The sequence below is a fragment of the Aquarana catesbeiana genome, linkage group LG02 (assembly GCF_042186555.1).
Source record: "Aquarana catesbeiana isolate 2022-GZ linkage group LG02, ASM4218655v1, whole genome shotgun sequence".
NCBI classification, from domain to species: Eukaryota; Metazoa; Chordata; class Amphibia; order Anura; family Ranidae; genus Aquarana; species Aquarana catesbeiana.
In genome coordinates, this window is record NC_133325.1 from 436,340,081 (window position 1) to 436,355,598 (window position 15,518).

Sequence of the window (15,518 nt, forward strand, 5' to 3'; positions counted from 1 at the left end):
TATGAATTTTTGGATGAGTTGTGCGTAATGAAGGCCTGTAATGCTGCAGAGTGCTCTGGATGGTCGCCTGGGGAGGCCTGTAATGCTGCATAGTGCTCTGGACAGTGGTCTGAGGAGGCCTGTAATGCCGCATAGTGCTCTGGACGGTGGCCTGAGGAGGCCTGTAATGCTGCACAGTGCTGGATAGTGGTCTGAGGGATGGCCTGTAATCCACAGTGCCCAGGATGCCAGTGCCAGTGCCAGTGATCAGAGGAGGCCTGTAATGCAATTGCACAGTTGCACTGTTGCACTTGCACAGTGTGCTCTGGATGAATGATGGTCTGAGGGGAGGCCTCAGGCCTGCTTTAATGTACCACAATTGCTGTACAGTCAATCATACATTGTACACCCACACAGTCTGCTCTGGGTGCCTGGCGCGGCATCATGGGGAGTTGGGAGTCTTGAGATTTGGACTCGAGAGGCCTCAGCCTTACTGGCCTGTAATGCACAGTGCCGCTCTCCGAGAGGCCTCACCCTAGCTGGCCTGTAATGCACAGTGCCTCTCTCACACTCTCTGGCACTGGCACTCTCGTCACGGTGGCACAGTGCTTGCTGGGAGCGAAAGTAGGCAGAGTAAACAAATCTGATTTTCGTCATAGTTTTCGTCAGTGGACAAAAATGTGCTATACTTTTCGTTTCGTTTTTGTCACTGTAAAAATGCCGCTCACTATATCTTTGACGAAAACGTTTTAGTTGAGGAAATTAACACTGGAGAACCCAGCATTTATTTAGAAAATACAATGATTTCCAGCTTCCACAGCACAAGAAAGGCCAATGTAACTATGTAAAAATTGCCATACCTAAAGCTTTAAATAATATACTGTATTAAAAAACAAGCAATATTTACAAATAAACAAACCATCTAAAAAAACAGAAACCTTTTTTTGTGAAAAAAGATTGTTTATACTGTCCCTCTAGGCTATTGCAGTGCAGTCACCGGAGTTTGTAAAATGTTGGTCACTACAAAGATACACAGAAAATAATTGTTTCCTGTGTCCCATTCACACTGCAAAGCCGCCTGGAGCTGCGCTGCAGCGAGCTGCGATAACATGCAGACAAAGAGAAGGAGAGAAAGCGCAGTATTACCAGTTTTTTATTTAGAAAAAAATGGTTAAAAACACTTAAAAAACAGTGTAGTGAATCAAGCTTGCCATGCTAATGGTATGCGAAGGCAGGTCTCCTGTCACGGCTCCTCGCCTCTCTCACACCGCGGCCGGCAACTAAGTGAGGGATGAATTCGGGAGGTAAGGGGGCTAACTTTGCACTCTCATATGCAAACCCCACTATGGGGATGCTGGGAATAGCAATACATCTGGCAGAACGCCCAGAACAGCATGGGCTTATCCTTCACCTCTGTCACAGATAGAGATCCAGTACACATTGGCCTTTCTGGACTGTACATTGGCCTTTCTGGACTGTCACTGTACAGTAGTGCAGCACATTGCTCTGTTGTACAGTGATATGAATGAAGTGTAAAGTTGAGTGAGAAAAAAAAGGAGCCATGTGATGTGCTGAATCTTGCACCGCACTGCACTCTACTGCAGTCAGGACCAAACAGCTGCTGGACAGGTAAAGCGCTCTGGCAGCTGTCCATTCCTATGTGAATAGAGCCTAACAGTCAGACACATGTGACATTTTTTCATAACTTTATTTAGGCAGGAATATTGCTTCCATATTGTCACGGAACGTCCCACACTCCGCTTGAGTGCTTCCGTCATATACCACTTCCTCCCAGTCTGTATACAGATATCAGATATTCCAACCTCTCTGAGCACAAAACCAGGATGGCACAGGGTGACTTAGACATAAGATGTATTCTGAGTTCCACGAGCCCTCCCGTCACATCTCTCCCCTTTCGGCAGAAGACTAACACAGGAGGAGACCCCAGACGGGTTGACTCCGAAGTTAGTAAGTAACTCCAGTCCTCTAATGCCTGTACCCACACAGTACCCCAAATAAATTGTTCCATACAAAGCATTACTCACCCAGCCAACCTCTGCCTCTCTCAGAGAACATATCTGCCGCTGGGGAGAGGCCTGGACTGGCCCTTCTCCCTGGAGTCCTTTCTGCCGCTGGAGAGAAGACAGGGTGTCTGGGCTCACTCTGTCATGCTGTTGGGGATCTGGGCCCACTGCCCAGCATCCCTGGGGTATACAGGTGGAGACTGAAGTCCCATCCACCTTCACAGGAAATCCATCCTCTGTTAGTTGAGGGCAGAGTCCAGCAGTCCTCGGCCCTGTTGCCAGGCCTTCTGCTGGAAACCCCACACCATCTGTTCTAGCTAACTGTTGGGGAGGGAGGCCGACTGCCCCGCCTCCCTGGAACTCTGTAGTTGTTGCTGGTGCTGGGCAGAGGTTGGTAACACTCTGCACTGTTGCCAGCACTTCTGCTGGGGACTCCGCATCCTCCGCTCCGGCTAACCGTTGGGGCAGGAGGCTGGCTTCCTCCACTCCCAAACTGTGTAGCTGCCATTGGGGAGGTGAGCCGGCTGCTTCCTTTTCCATTCCCTCATCTGGTTGCTTGGACGACATGTCTATGGTACTGTCTCCCAGGTGCACTGATCTTTGCTGGGGAGGGAAGGCCGCTTCCTCCACCCTGACCAACTGTTGGGGAGCGACAACACACACCTCCTCTCCCTTCTCCCCCTGTATCTGCTGCTGGGAAGTGATTGCCACCTTCTCACCCTGGGCCTCCGAAATGGCCACAGGTGTGGGGCAGAGGTCTTGGACCCTCTGTCCGGTTGCCAGATCTTCAGCTGGAGAAGTTTGTTGTAACTCCACAGATACTGCTGTTGGTGCTGGGCAGAGCACAGTGAAGTTTGGCCCCAATAGCAGCTCTTCTGCTGGAGGCTCATCAGGTTGTTCTTCCTCAGCAGAAAAGTCTATTAAATCCCCTACCTCTATAACTGGTGTCTGTGGATAGAGATTCACCATCTCCTGTCCATGGAACTCAGAAGATGCCATCAGTGCTGGGCAGAGGTTAGCAGAGCTCTGCCCGGTTGTCAGCACTTTAGGTTTGGGGATGGCAATCTCCAGATTTTCCGCTGCAGATTCTCTGGCATGCTGCTGGACAGGCACATTCTTCCATCCAAGATCATCCCATGCAGAAACAGGATCATCAAGGTCAGTCAGCACTTGCTGCATCCGCCATAAGACCTCCGCCTCCCTAGCTGTGGGGGCAGGTTGGCAAAGCACACTATTGCTCTGCCACATTGCCGACTCTTCAGCCAGGATTTCTGGGTTGTCAGCTGGTATTTCCTGATAGTCCCAGGCAAAGGGAGCCCCGCCCTGGCACTGAGCAATGTCTAGCAGCCGTCTGTAGGTGATCTCTAGCTCCCATTCCATAACGGCCAGAAACTCCAAATCTTCCTGTGCCCAGTGCACTTCTGAAATGTTCACTAGCCCTTCTCTGAAATCCATGATTTCGTCCACCCGCCACTCCAAATCACTCCCAAGTTAGAGTCCCCTGTCAGCTTCACATACAACATTCCCAAGCCGCCGGAGCTTAAGCCTTCCATTGGGCTGTCATCCGCTATCCAGGGACATGCTTGGGATACATGCCACCGGAGGGCTCTGTAGCTCTCATCCAGCTTTATCTCTGCCCAGACCAGCCTGCTTAATTCAGCTGTCTGCTTCTTGTGTGGTTTTTCTCCCAAAAACCGCACCCGCAGTCCGTACTGCGACCAGTACCTTTCCTTGATGGAGGGGAGAACTTTTCCCTGGTGTCGCTGCTCACGGGCTAGCGCTTCCTTCCAGAGTTTGCAGCGAATAGAATCACACCATCCCAGCAGGAACTGCTCCGATACTGGTCCTCTGTGCTGTATCTGCATCTCTCGCAACCTCCTGAATTCCTCATCCATGGCGGCTGGTATCTGTACCTCTCCACTCCTGCTATCTGGACCTTGGATCCAGATGGAAGTTTGGATGTCCCAGACTGCAGGAAGCTTTCCCGCTGCTTGCCACCAATGTCACGGAACGTCCCACACTCCGCTTGAGTGCTTCCGTCATATACCACTTCCTCCCAGTCTGTATACAGATATCAGATATTTCAACCTCTCTGAGCACAAAACAAGGTGACACTTGCTTGTTGCTACCATGAACTGTTTTATTTAGAATCAAAATTACAAGACTTTATATGCCGTTGGAACCTCCTCTAACAATACAACTGTAACCTAATTAACATGAGCTAATTAACTAAAAAATGTACCCAGGCCAGATGACAGACTTGTGGGCACCGAGCTTCACACAGTAGTATAAACACAATAGCTGGAGCTAATTACAATTAACAATACAAACAACAATCTCCCCCCTCCTCAGCCTATTCATCAACAATTCGTCTCCTAGCCAGTCCTGGAGGCTAATGTGATCAGCTCACTCAATTAACAGGTTGAGTTCAGAATCAACCAAACCAATAATAGTCTCTACATACATCCTGGGAGATATTGTGGGCAAATATTACTGTCCCATTTTAAGTACCGGTAGTCCAAGATATATTTTCTCACTCACCCTGTGCCAGGATGGCACAGGGTGACTTAGACATAAGATGTATTCTGAGTTCCACGGGCCCTCCCGTCACACATATTATCAATATCAGTCACAGTCAGATTTCACAAGGAGAAGTCACATCCATACCATATAAAAAAGTAAATTTTGACATTACAATGTAAAAGACTGTTGGCATGTGGTATAAAGAGATGAGAAACCAACATAAAATATGTTGGTCCAGGGGCAAGGATGAAGCATTAGTTGTGTACCAGGGCCCAGGTCTGCCTTTCTTCCCCAAAAAAAGAAATATATAGATGGATGGGTCTGACCCTTACAATATATCACTGGGCCTGGCCTCACAGTTTCATGTGGGACAAAGCTTGCAGAATTTCTGCTGAATCCAAAGGTTTCTCAAGCTCTCTAGTTTGAGACTGAGACAGAGAGGGGAGTCCACTTTTCTCTAAGTAAGTGCGTACAACTGTGAGATGGTCTGTGTTCTATTAGTTATGTAGTGAATCCAAGTTCTAAAGCTTGAAATAAAAGCTGAAATAAAATGGCAACACATAGAATATTCTTCAACAAAGCGATTAGAGAACTAAACTGGAAAGAAACATATTTAAAATCAGGACCTACATAATAGTGTTGTTTTACTAAAGACAAATAGGCTGTTCACTTTACAAGGCAATTTCCCCTTAGCTTAGTTTTTAGTTTAGCTTAGTGAGTGTGGTGAAAATTCACTTTGTAAAAAATGTTCAACCACATGCAAGGAAAAAACTACTAAGTACCTTTGCTTGTACATGACTGGATGATGGAAGACTGTAGCTGAAGAATTTTATTTCATTTGAAATTTTTTTAAACCTGGGATCAGTGTGTGGCCAGATCAGCAGCTCTGAGTATAGGAAAAGAAAAATCTGGGTTCTTATGAACCAAAAGGTACTTCTTGTGTCAGTCATAATTTACAATTAGGCCAACTGCTTCTGAAGAGTCACTTAAACTAGCAAATTCAAGAGACTTTTCACTTACCATACATTGTTATATTTTTTTTTTAGCAGTTGCAAGCTTCATGTTTATGATTATAAACTGGAAAATGATATTCAAGCTATATTAATTGATAATAATAAAACTGACAAAGCATCTTCTAAATCAATATTAACAGGATGAAGAGTCATAGATGTTTCCGTGTGTTTGTTCCTAATTCTCCAATGGATTTGAAAGTTGGAAGCAGAGTAAAGGTTATTTTACCCTGTGGCAAAGTTGGCACTGGAGCAGTGTGTAAAATCGGACAGTTGCCTGGAAAAGTGGAATTTCAAGTGGGTGTGGTCCTGGAGTTGCAACAGCCCCAACATCAGCCAGGAGATATTAAAGGACAAAGCAAGGTATCCAGGTAATGCTCTTCCTCATTATTAATTTGGATCTTTACAGGACGTGTACAGCATATACTTTGATCTTACAGGACAGCACTGCTCTTCTTGATTCGTAAATCTGCACATGCTTAACTGACACATAATACAGAATATGTAATAAGACCATCCATACCATTGAAAGAAAAAACAATATATATATATATATATATATATATATATATATATATATATATATATATATATATATATATATATATATATATATATCTATCTATATCTATATCTATCTCATCCGCATAAAATTCAAGTTATACCTTATGTTAGAGGAAGGATGCTTACTGGATTATTATAAAAATTATTATAAAATTAGGATGTCCTTTTTTAATAACAACCCCCCCCCCCCATGTAGTACCCAGGTCTCCCTCACCAGTTCAGAGGTCGCGTTGCCAGGCCCAACACCAGTTCCGAGCACATCAACACACATAGGCGCAGTATAGAGGTTGTCTTTCTGTGGATTTTTTGCAGCAATCAACAGAAGAGAGGGATGAAGAGGCAGGCAACTCCAAAATGGCAAACAGAAACAGGAGAACGGTCTCTTAAACACAAATCCTCTAACAGCAGCTTTTGTTGGAGGTAGAGGGGGTAGCCAGCTAATCTGGAACTCTTTATGAGCATTCCCAGTCCTTGTAACAAATTCAGACATTCAACCCCAAAAGCACAGGCACAACTGCAGTCTTAAGCAAGGGTCCACAATGTCCACGGACAGCTGTCCCCCACCAGCTTCCATGCAATACTCTTTTGCGATAAAAGGATCCCCCTTTTAGGCCCTCTTCCACAGGTGATGTCATCCAGTAAATATCTTTCAATCCAGATTCCTTCAGGCTCTCAGCCAAACACATGCTGAGGTCTGACATCAGCTCTTCAATACACAGGCTGTATCCCAGGAGCAGCAGGCCCAGGAGGAAGACACTGCTGAACAGGCCTCCCAACCATTAACCTTCCCCCCAGCTACCTTTTGGTACCCCCTCCCATGGATTGGCTGAGGTCAAATAAATATTCATAATTTCAGTGGCTGACCCTCCTACTCTATCTCTGAATCTTCAGACCCAAAAACGAAATTTAGCCTGATTACCACAGAGCACTACATCTACATTGTTTATGTGTTCTCTAATTGCACTGAGCATGTCATGTAGACACTTCAAAGATCCTCCTGTGGTCGTGTGTTCTCTCAAACAATAGCCAAACATTATCATTTTATTGTGGTGAATATTGCATGACTATGCATTGGCACAGCTGCTTGTAGTCCACCTCAGGAGAACCCAGAAAAAGGTGACAACACTGCAGCTGAACTGTGCAATCGTTGTCACCCTAAAAGGCATTGTCTGTGGATACATCTTACTGGTATGATTTAATTAATGACAAAGCATTCCAAAAAGGATTCATTTTTTGCCATTACAGAAACATTTACAACACCATATTTAGATTAAGTGTTTGGGTTTAGATACACTTTAAGTTTATGGCCTGGTCCATGAATTTGCAGTGGTTAAGTGTTTGTGATTTATTTTGGGGTGTTTGCTGTTTTAGTTTCTGTAGAACTGAAAATGGTTCTATTTGCTTGCAGTTTAGATAACCTATCATTGTTATAGTGGACATAAGTCATGGGTTTTGTGAAAATTGTTATGCTTTTGCCTCTTGCAAAATAATTGAAGATTCTTCTTGCTTCTTCTTCTTGTTTTTTTACTGGTATCAAAAATGTACAAAAGGAAGGCAATAATGGCACTGCTATATGACATGTAGATATGCAGGGATCCCACATCAGTAGTTGTCATGGAACTTTGTTAGATATAGAACTTATGGCAGAAAATACAGTAAGTGTTCTGTTCTGAAAATACATCATATAACTTCCTAAAGCCCAACTCCATGAGAATGAAAAAATCCACCCTTGCAGTGAGGCCCCCTGCACTGCAAGGATTCATTGTTTGTATAATCTAGGGGAATAAGGAGAAAATACCTTACTCAATCCAGCAGGCTTCCCCCAGTGCTGCGATCGGTCCCACTCAGCTGCTCTGGAATCTGTGATTGACGCTGGTCACATTCCAGACTCCTAAACATACAATACAAGGTTATTGTCCCTATATTAATGCCAAGGATACACCTATAGACCGGAGCTTGAAATGGAGGAGTAGAACACTAGAGCCAGCCAGAGTGGGAAAATAGGTAAGTAAAGCTGTACAGTAACCCTTAACAAACATTTAACCCTTGCAATGTGGAGGACCCCACTGCAAGGATGGATTTTTTCATTTTTATGGCGTTGGGCTTTAAACAGAGGTTCTAAGATATGTTCACCCAGATGAACACAGTTGTGCAATGTGGGTTTTTTCAAACCCTCACAATTTTATTGCTGCTTTGGTTCCTCTTATTGTTATGAAAAGTATAGTATAGAATAGTTTGTGAAAAATACAGAAGCAGCCCACATATGGCTCCCAAGTAATTAGCATTAATTATGTGGTACTCCCCACAAACAACTAAATGTATAGTTGTAATACATATATATTTACCAAGGATTTGTAATTTTGGTCAGGCACACATGCCTCTGGTAGTCAGTAAGATAATTTCCTGAACTACTTCCTAGTTCAGCTTTACTGTTCCGTAGGTCAGCTCACTGGACGGAGGCGATGATGCTGATTCACTGTTCAATGAGTAGGCTAAATACAGAGAGGTAATGTTAAAAGCTATGCTGCTGAACCAGGAGGGTAAAGTGGTTGTAAAGGCAGAAGGTTTTTCATCCTAATGCATTCTATACATTAAGATAAAGAGCCTTCTGTGTGCACCTCACCCCCCCCCCAATACTTACCTGAGGTCCATCTAGATTCAGCGATGTTGCAGGAGTTTCTCGGCTGCCCAAGACTCCCCTTCTCATTGGCTGAGACAGCAGTGTGACGCCATTGGCTCCCACTGCTGTCAATCAAAGTCAATGAGCCAATGACGGCGGGGCGAGCGGGGCCACGGCTCCATGTCTGAATGGACACAGGGAGCTGTGGCTCTGCTCGGGTGCCCCCATAGCAAGGAGGGAGGGGCCAGAAGCACTGAAGAGGGACCCGGGAAGAGCAGGATCTGGGCTGTTCTGTGCAAAACCCCAGCACAGAGCAGGTTGGTATAACATGTTTGTTATTTTTAAATAAAAAAAAAAAAAAAAATGTTATTATCACTTCAAATTGCCGTATTCGGAACTTTGTGTGTCTGTCTGTCTGTTCTTTTCAGAGAATGCAGAGAAAGCACAAGACTGGCTGACCTGGTAAATAATAAAAATATATGCATTTCAGCTGTGTACACCTTTATTTCTTTAACCACTTCCCCTCTAGAGCAAACTTTTCATTTTTTTCACAGGTTACTTGAACCTCCCAGAACATTATATATTTTCACAAAACAGAGAATCCTATAGAATAAACAAATGGGATAGTGTAGAGTAAATAGATACCAAATGTGTCCAATGTGTTAAGTCTTAAAACTGCCTGCTTTCGTGAAATAGTGAAAGTTTGCAATGCCCAAAATTATCCATAGGCCACAAGTTGAATGCCTTTACAGCCGAACAGCTTAGAGTAAACCCTAAATGATGACCCTAGAATTATTTCTCCCACTCTGACCATCGCGGCAATATGCAACATGCCATATACAACATGCTTGGTGCAATCACTGTTTATTTACACATGCACACCCTTTGCGCTCATTTTGCATCTCCAGGTGTGCACAGGGCAACAGAGTTGCTTTTCATTTTTAAATTTTTTTTATTTGATTTTAAGATTTTTTTTTACTGTTTTTCGTTCAACTTTATTACTATCACAAGATAGCAGGAGAGCCCAGGAACCATTGGGGGACGGGGCAACAAGCACCAGTCATATGAAAGTGATCGGGCAGCTCCACAGCCACTCAGATGACTTTTACATTAAAGCTGAGAGCCCACCAGCGGCAGCCTGTCCATATGGGGTGCAGGGGTGCCGCCCTCCTAATCCACGCGTCTGACTATCAATTTATATGCAGGACACCAGACGCATGGATTCCAATGGGAGTTTTTTGTTTTTGTAGAAGCACATGATTCTTCTCCCTGCCAATCTCGGTTCAGGAAGTGGGTCCTGAGACCCTATTGGTCAAGAGGAGATGCAATCCTATTTTCCACTGAGGAAGAGGAGGAGGGAGGAGAAACAGGGGAAGCCGCACCACTGTAAAGCTGAGGTAGGAGGAGATGCAGAGGCCTGCCACCCAGAGGAAGCCTGCAACCTAGATGGGGTAAGTGCAGGGACCGATCGACCTACGAGGGGGGGGTGGCGGTGGATGGATTGCCCCCGCCTACAAAAAAAATATACCACCAGCCGCAACTGGAGCCCACTGATAAAAATAAAAACAAGCTCATGAATGCTACTGCAGCCCATGTGTATGTCGGTCTGTCCGACAGAAGCCAGCCATTTGGATGTGCATGCTGGAAAACCAGCAGCCGACCGACTCCTGATCAGCGCTTTCAGCCAATGGCAGAGAACGCTGATCGGAGTAGTCTGCAGTCTGTACCCGGCTTTACTTGCGTTAGCTCTGTAGATGCTGAGACATGCAATGCATAATGTACCTTACAAAATCTTTTAATTGAGTGTTAGGCTGCATTCACACCTGAGTGTCGCATCTTTTAGTGTTTTTCCTGCATTTTTTTGCACATTTTTATGCGCGATTTTGGCGTTTTTGAGCATTTTTTTATTAGCCAATGGAGAAAACTATCATCTGTTGCATCATTTGTTGCTAGGTATTTCAGCTTTTTTAGCTTTTCCATTAGCTTTTATTTACTTTTTGATAATTATTATTTCATTTTTTTTTTTTGTTAGGGTAAGGGGTTAGAGTTAAGGTTAGGTTAGAATTAGGAGTTGGGGTCAGCTTTTTTTTTTTTTTTTTTAGGGTTAGGGTGTTAATACTATTACTACTGTGAAGGCACCACTAAACCCAAAGCCCAATTTTTCCATACCTGTTACTTCTATCCAAAGTCTGCTAAACAGACACCAGAATTTATCCAAAAAATCTCTAATCTTGTTCTGAGTGCACTAAATTGTGGCCTCATCATGCAGACTGGCTCCCAAAGCCATTGATTACAAAAGGGAAAATGCCACTTTTTTTCTTTATAAATGTAATTTTTGGTTCTATACACGGTACAGATGTGCCACTTTACAGGCAGACTAAGAGGACTCCTCAGGCACTATAATTAAATGAATTTTTCATTTTTATGGTTTCACTGTAAGCATCATTAAATCACTGCTCATTTAAAAATGGTCTTTTTTGCATATAAGCCTTCAAAATGGGCTCTTTTGATTTTTCAAGTTTGGGTCCCATAGACTTAAATGGGGTTCATTGTTCGGCTCCGAACTTTTGCGATGTTTGAAAGTTCTGGCACGGACCGAACCGGGGGGGGGGGTGTTTGGCCCTTCTCTAATAGGCACATCAGATACATACCAATAAGATACATATCGAACCACTCTGAGTGCATTTTTGGCTTGGAACGGGTTGATATAGACCAAAAACATGGCAACTTTTTAATTTGTGTTATAAAAACTTGCAGAGATGTGGCTAGTACATGTGGCTAGTACATTACTACTAGGGTGTGCGTGATCTTATGCTAATTTAAGAAGCAAAGAGATGTGGCTAGTACCACTATGGTAAGAATGATCTTATGGTAATTTTGGGAGCACAGAGATGACTAATACATTACTACTATGGTGTGAATGATGTTACGCTAATTTTGGAATAAAAAAACTTGATTTCGAAGTTGTCTGTGTGGATCTTTTCTTGACTTAATGACTGCAAGCAAGAAAATATTAAATACTGCAGTTACAAAAATTCAAAGCTGACAACAGATTGAAAAGAAATGTATAGGTTAAATCACTTTTATATATTTTATTAATAAGATACATATTCCAGATGGAAGTGCATGCGTGGAGCTCTGAAGATTGCCGCTTGAGCCAAGAGCTCCGCTCCAGCCGGGTACAACGGCGCCCATAGTAGCTTGTACAGGGAATGCACAGTTCCCAGATTTCACAGGCTGACACCCTATTGTCTCGGGAACACCCCATAATAATTAAAACTTCGATTAAGAAGGACCCCAAGAGACAAATTGAGTCAGATGAAAATTCCAAGATGGCTGCCGCTATACAGAATACAGCCTCCAGCTCACTCTGCCTCACAGAACAAACGCAAGTATTCTCCTCAGAGAATCTAACCTACACCTCAGGGCTTCAAACAGGTCACCCACAGGTACTCATACCTTCACCAGCTTATACTGAGCTCCTCACTAGCCAAACAATATCTGACTTTGCCCTATCCCCCTCAGGGCACAATTATACAGCTCAAACAGGCTCAATCCCCTCAGAGACTCTGTCCAGGGAACAGGCATTTCTAATGGCGGATCTATTTCAGAAGTTCTCAGAACTCCTAGACAGGGGACTAGCACAAACAGCGGCTAAAATTACTGGGGACCTGAAAGCTTTCAAAACCTGGGAACAAGAATTGACACAATAGAACACAAATTGGAAGAAACAGTGGCTGCATCGAATCAAAATGCGAAACACATATACACAGTTTAGGAACAACTAGACTTCGCTATTTCCAGAATCGATGACCTGGAGAACAGGTCCTGCAGATACAACATCAGGATCAGGGGGCTACTGTTCTGGACATACCATCGGCAATTCAGGAAATGATCACAACCATGCTACCTAATATCCCCCAGCAACGTCTAGAACTGGATAGAGCCCACAGAGCTTTGGGGCCTCCTAGAAAAGATGGAAAACCCAGAGATGTAATTGCCAAGGCCAATTTTTATTCTGCGAAGGAAGAGGTCATGAAACAGGCCAGATCTGCTCCCCAAATAATATGCCAAGGCTACCCACTCCAGCTTTTTGCAGATCTCTCCCCCTCCACGATTCAACGCAGCAGGGCACTGAAGCCATTATTGCTGGTCCTAACACAAAAAGACATAAAATACAGATGGTCTTTTCCATTTGCAGTCAAGTTTTCTGACAAAGGGAGATCCTATTCCTTTTCCAGCCTTCAGGAAGGGGAGAAAATACTACTACAACTCAAATTCATCCCACAAGAAGCAGAAATGGACACTTCTAAAGCCAGTACCAGCTCAGCGAAAAGACCCAACCCGACAAGTCTTCCCTATGGAACAAAGGAAAGATGAAGAAAATTAAAGATAATGGCCCCACCTGATCGAGAACATTTTTCCCACTTTCACCATGTGTCTCTTTCGGACCTAGAGTCTGTCCACAGATTTATCTGTGACCATTGTTAAGGGGTTTTCCCCTTCTACGTTCTTTTCGTTCCCCCTGCCTGTTATATAGCTGTTTAATATTCCAGGGACTTACTATTTTTAGTTTATACCTTCTAACTATACTTTTATGTCTGATAACATTATATATACGTGGTAGACGACCACAGTCTCCTGGAAAGACTTTACTCTCTGGAGGTTGATACACTGCATAACTGTCTAAAGATTAATTCGCTGTACTATTGTTAATGATTATTTCTGTTATGGGTGCCCTGTGCAACGGTGGTCCACATGTGCCCCCACCTACCCCTTGGAAACCCGTGGGTCTCTGCGGGCTAGGTTGTCTGAGCCCCACGGGTCAGACTCCTTTTGTTTTTGTCTCAGGTTTCGGGGGGTGTCTCCCCTCCCGAACCCTGGATTTACATGCTAAGAGACTTTTCTCGAACGTTTTTTCTCTCGCCGCTTTCCTCTTCCAGCTCTATTCCCCTTTTAATATCCACGTGTCTAACCTTCCCATCTATTACAGAAATCCAGATTCTCAGATTAACGATGATCACAGTTCACAGCACTTACCTGTTGTAAGGTCCTTGAAACGTTATGGTCAGAAAACTACCACTGATGAGTGAGGACTTAATTTACGAGTGCACCTTTATCGATCTCCATGGCTGATAACACACAGTCCCACCTTAAAATAGCAACCCATAATGTGCAAGCAGTGGCGGAATTATAAGGGTCGCAACAGTCGCAGGTGCGACTGGGCCCTGTAGTTCTCTGCCACTTCAGGGGGCCCACCGTCCGCCCCCCCCCGCCGCGTGAGGGGCCCACCTGACTGTCCGAGGTGTGTGTCAGTCTCACTGTCGGGTTCATTCCGTAGGGAGGGGGGTTTTCACCCGCTACGCCGAGGTGAGAGACGGTGAGAGAGAAGCGCTGAGTTTGTGGGCTCCGCCCCCGCCTATCCAGAAACAGAGAGACTGTAAGGGAGGCGGGGCGGACACTGAAAAAACTCAGCAGACCAATCCAGTGAAAGCGGGGGAGGAGCTCTCCCCTCTGCGACTGCGCAGTGTGTGGAGTACCTACCTGAGGCAAGCAAGGGATTCCCGGAGGAAGCACGCCGTGACGTGAAGGATAATCTCTGAGGAGGGAGAATTGATCGATTGATTGGTGGTAAGTCACCATATTGCACTGCAATTGATCAATCCCAACCTCCACCACCTCTGCATACTGGAGGGGGGGTGGTACTGGAGGGGGGTTGTGGTTGTATTGGAGGGGGGGTGGTGGTGGTACTGGAGGGGGGTGGTGGTGGTATTGGAGGGGGGGTTGGTACTGGAGGGGGGTGGTGGTGGTACTGGAGGGGGGGTGGTGGTGGTATTGGAGGGGGGTGGTACTGAAGGGGGGTGGTGGTGGTACTGGAGGAGGGGTGGTGGTGGTATTGGAGGGGGGGTGGGTCTACAACAGAGGTGATGGGGGGTGGGGGGATAGGGATGAGACTGGTGGTGGTGTGGGGGATGGGATCAGTAAGAGGTCCCCCTCCAGTACCACCACCACCCCCCTCCAGTACCACCCCCCTCTAGTAGTATTTATTGGTAAATGAATTACAACCTATATTCATTAACATAAGTGCTTATATGGGCTGTCTCCTTAATGTACCTAGGTATGGTCATATCTCAACCACTAACTTTGTATGTGTGAATCCCAAATAATAAACCAAAAAATAATAATAAACCAAAGAATAAGTGAAAAATTGAGGGTTGAAATCCTATTACCCTATTAACAAAGGGTGCTTACTATATTCAAATTGACATAAATAATGTGAAAAAAGACCAATAATCCTTTAGAAATTAGATAAACTAAAAGTTGACCCCAGAGTTCAAAAATATTTGGATACTTCACGAAGGAAGCCCCTGTTTTTTCTTTCTCTGGGTGGACTGGAGAGTCTAACAGCTAGTAACTGGCAAGAGGTGGAGGAACCTGGTTATCTGGAACGCACAGTTTTTTTCTGTAATCAGCGGAGGAACCATACAGATCTGAGGAACAGTAGGAGTATTGGAATGATCCATACCTATCCCCAAAGGCACCCACTCTATCGCTCGGTACCCCTGTAGGGGTGTTTCTTTCTGGTGAGTGGGGGAGCACGGGGGGTGAGCACCTCGAGTCACCGTTTGAACTACTACACACAGAAGTCACTGTTTTATGTTCCTGTGGCTGATGAACTGCATATAATACTGAACTCTGCTAACTATATTGTCCGGCTGGAAACATCTCAAAATCCTTATTGTAATTGCTGACATATTATAATACAAGGGTCTCGCTATTCTCATGCGATTTTCCATG

At 44.7% G+C, this 15,518-nt stretch overlaps 1 protein-coding gene across 4 annotated transcripts in view; it reads left to right on the forward strand.

The window, feature by feature from the left end:
* The window catches only part of LOC141128315 (uncharacterized), a 162,043-nt gene that overhangs the window by 99,011 nt on the left and 47,514 nt on the right, over positions 1-15,518 (forward strand). For all 4 annotated transcript variants that reach the window (XM_073615528.1, XM_073615530.1, XM_073615531.1 and 1 more), the window contains one exon: positions 5,680-5,907. In XM_073615528.1, coding sequence (XP_073471629.1) covers positions 5,680-5,907 — 228 coding nt within the window. The remainder of the gene's footprint in view (positions 1-5,679; positions 5,908-15,518) is intronic.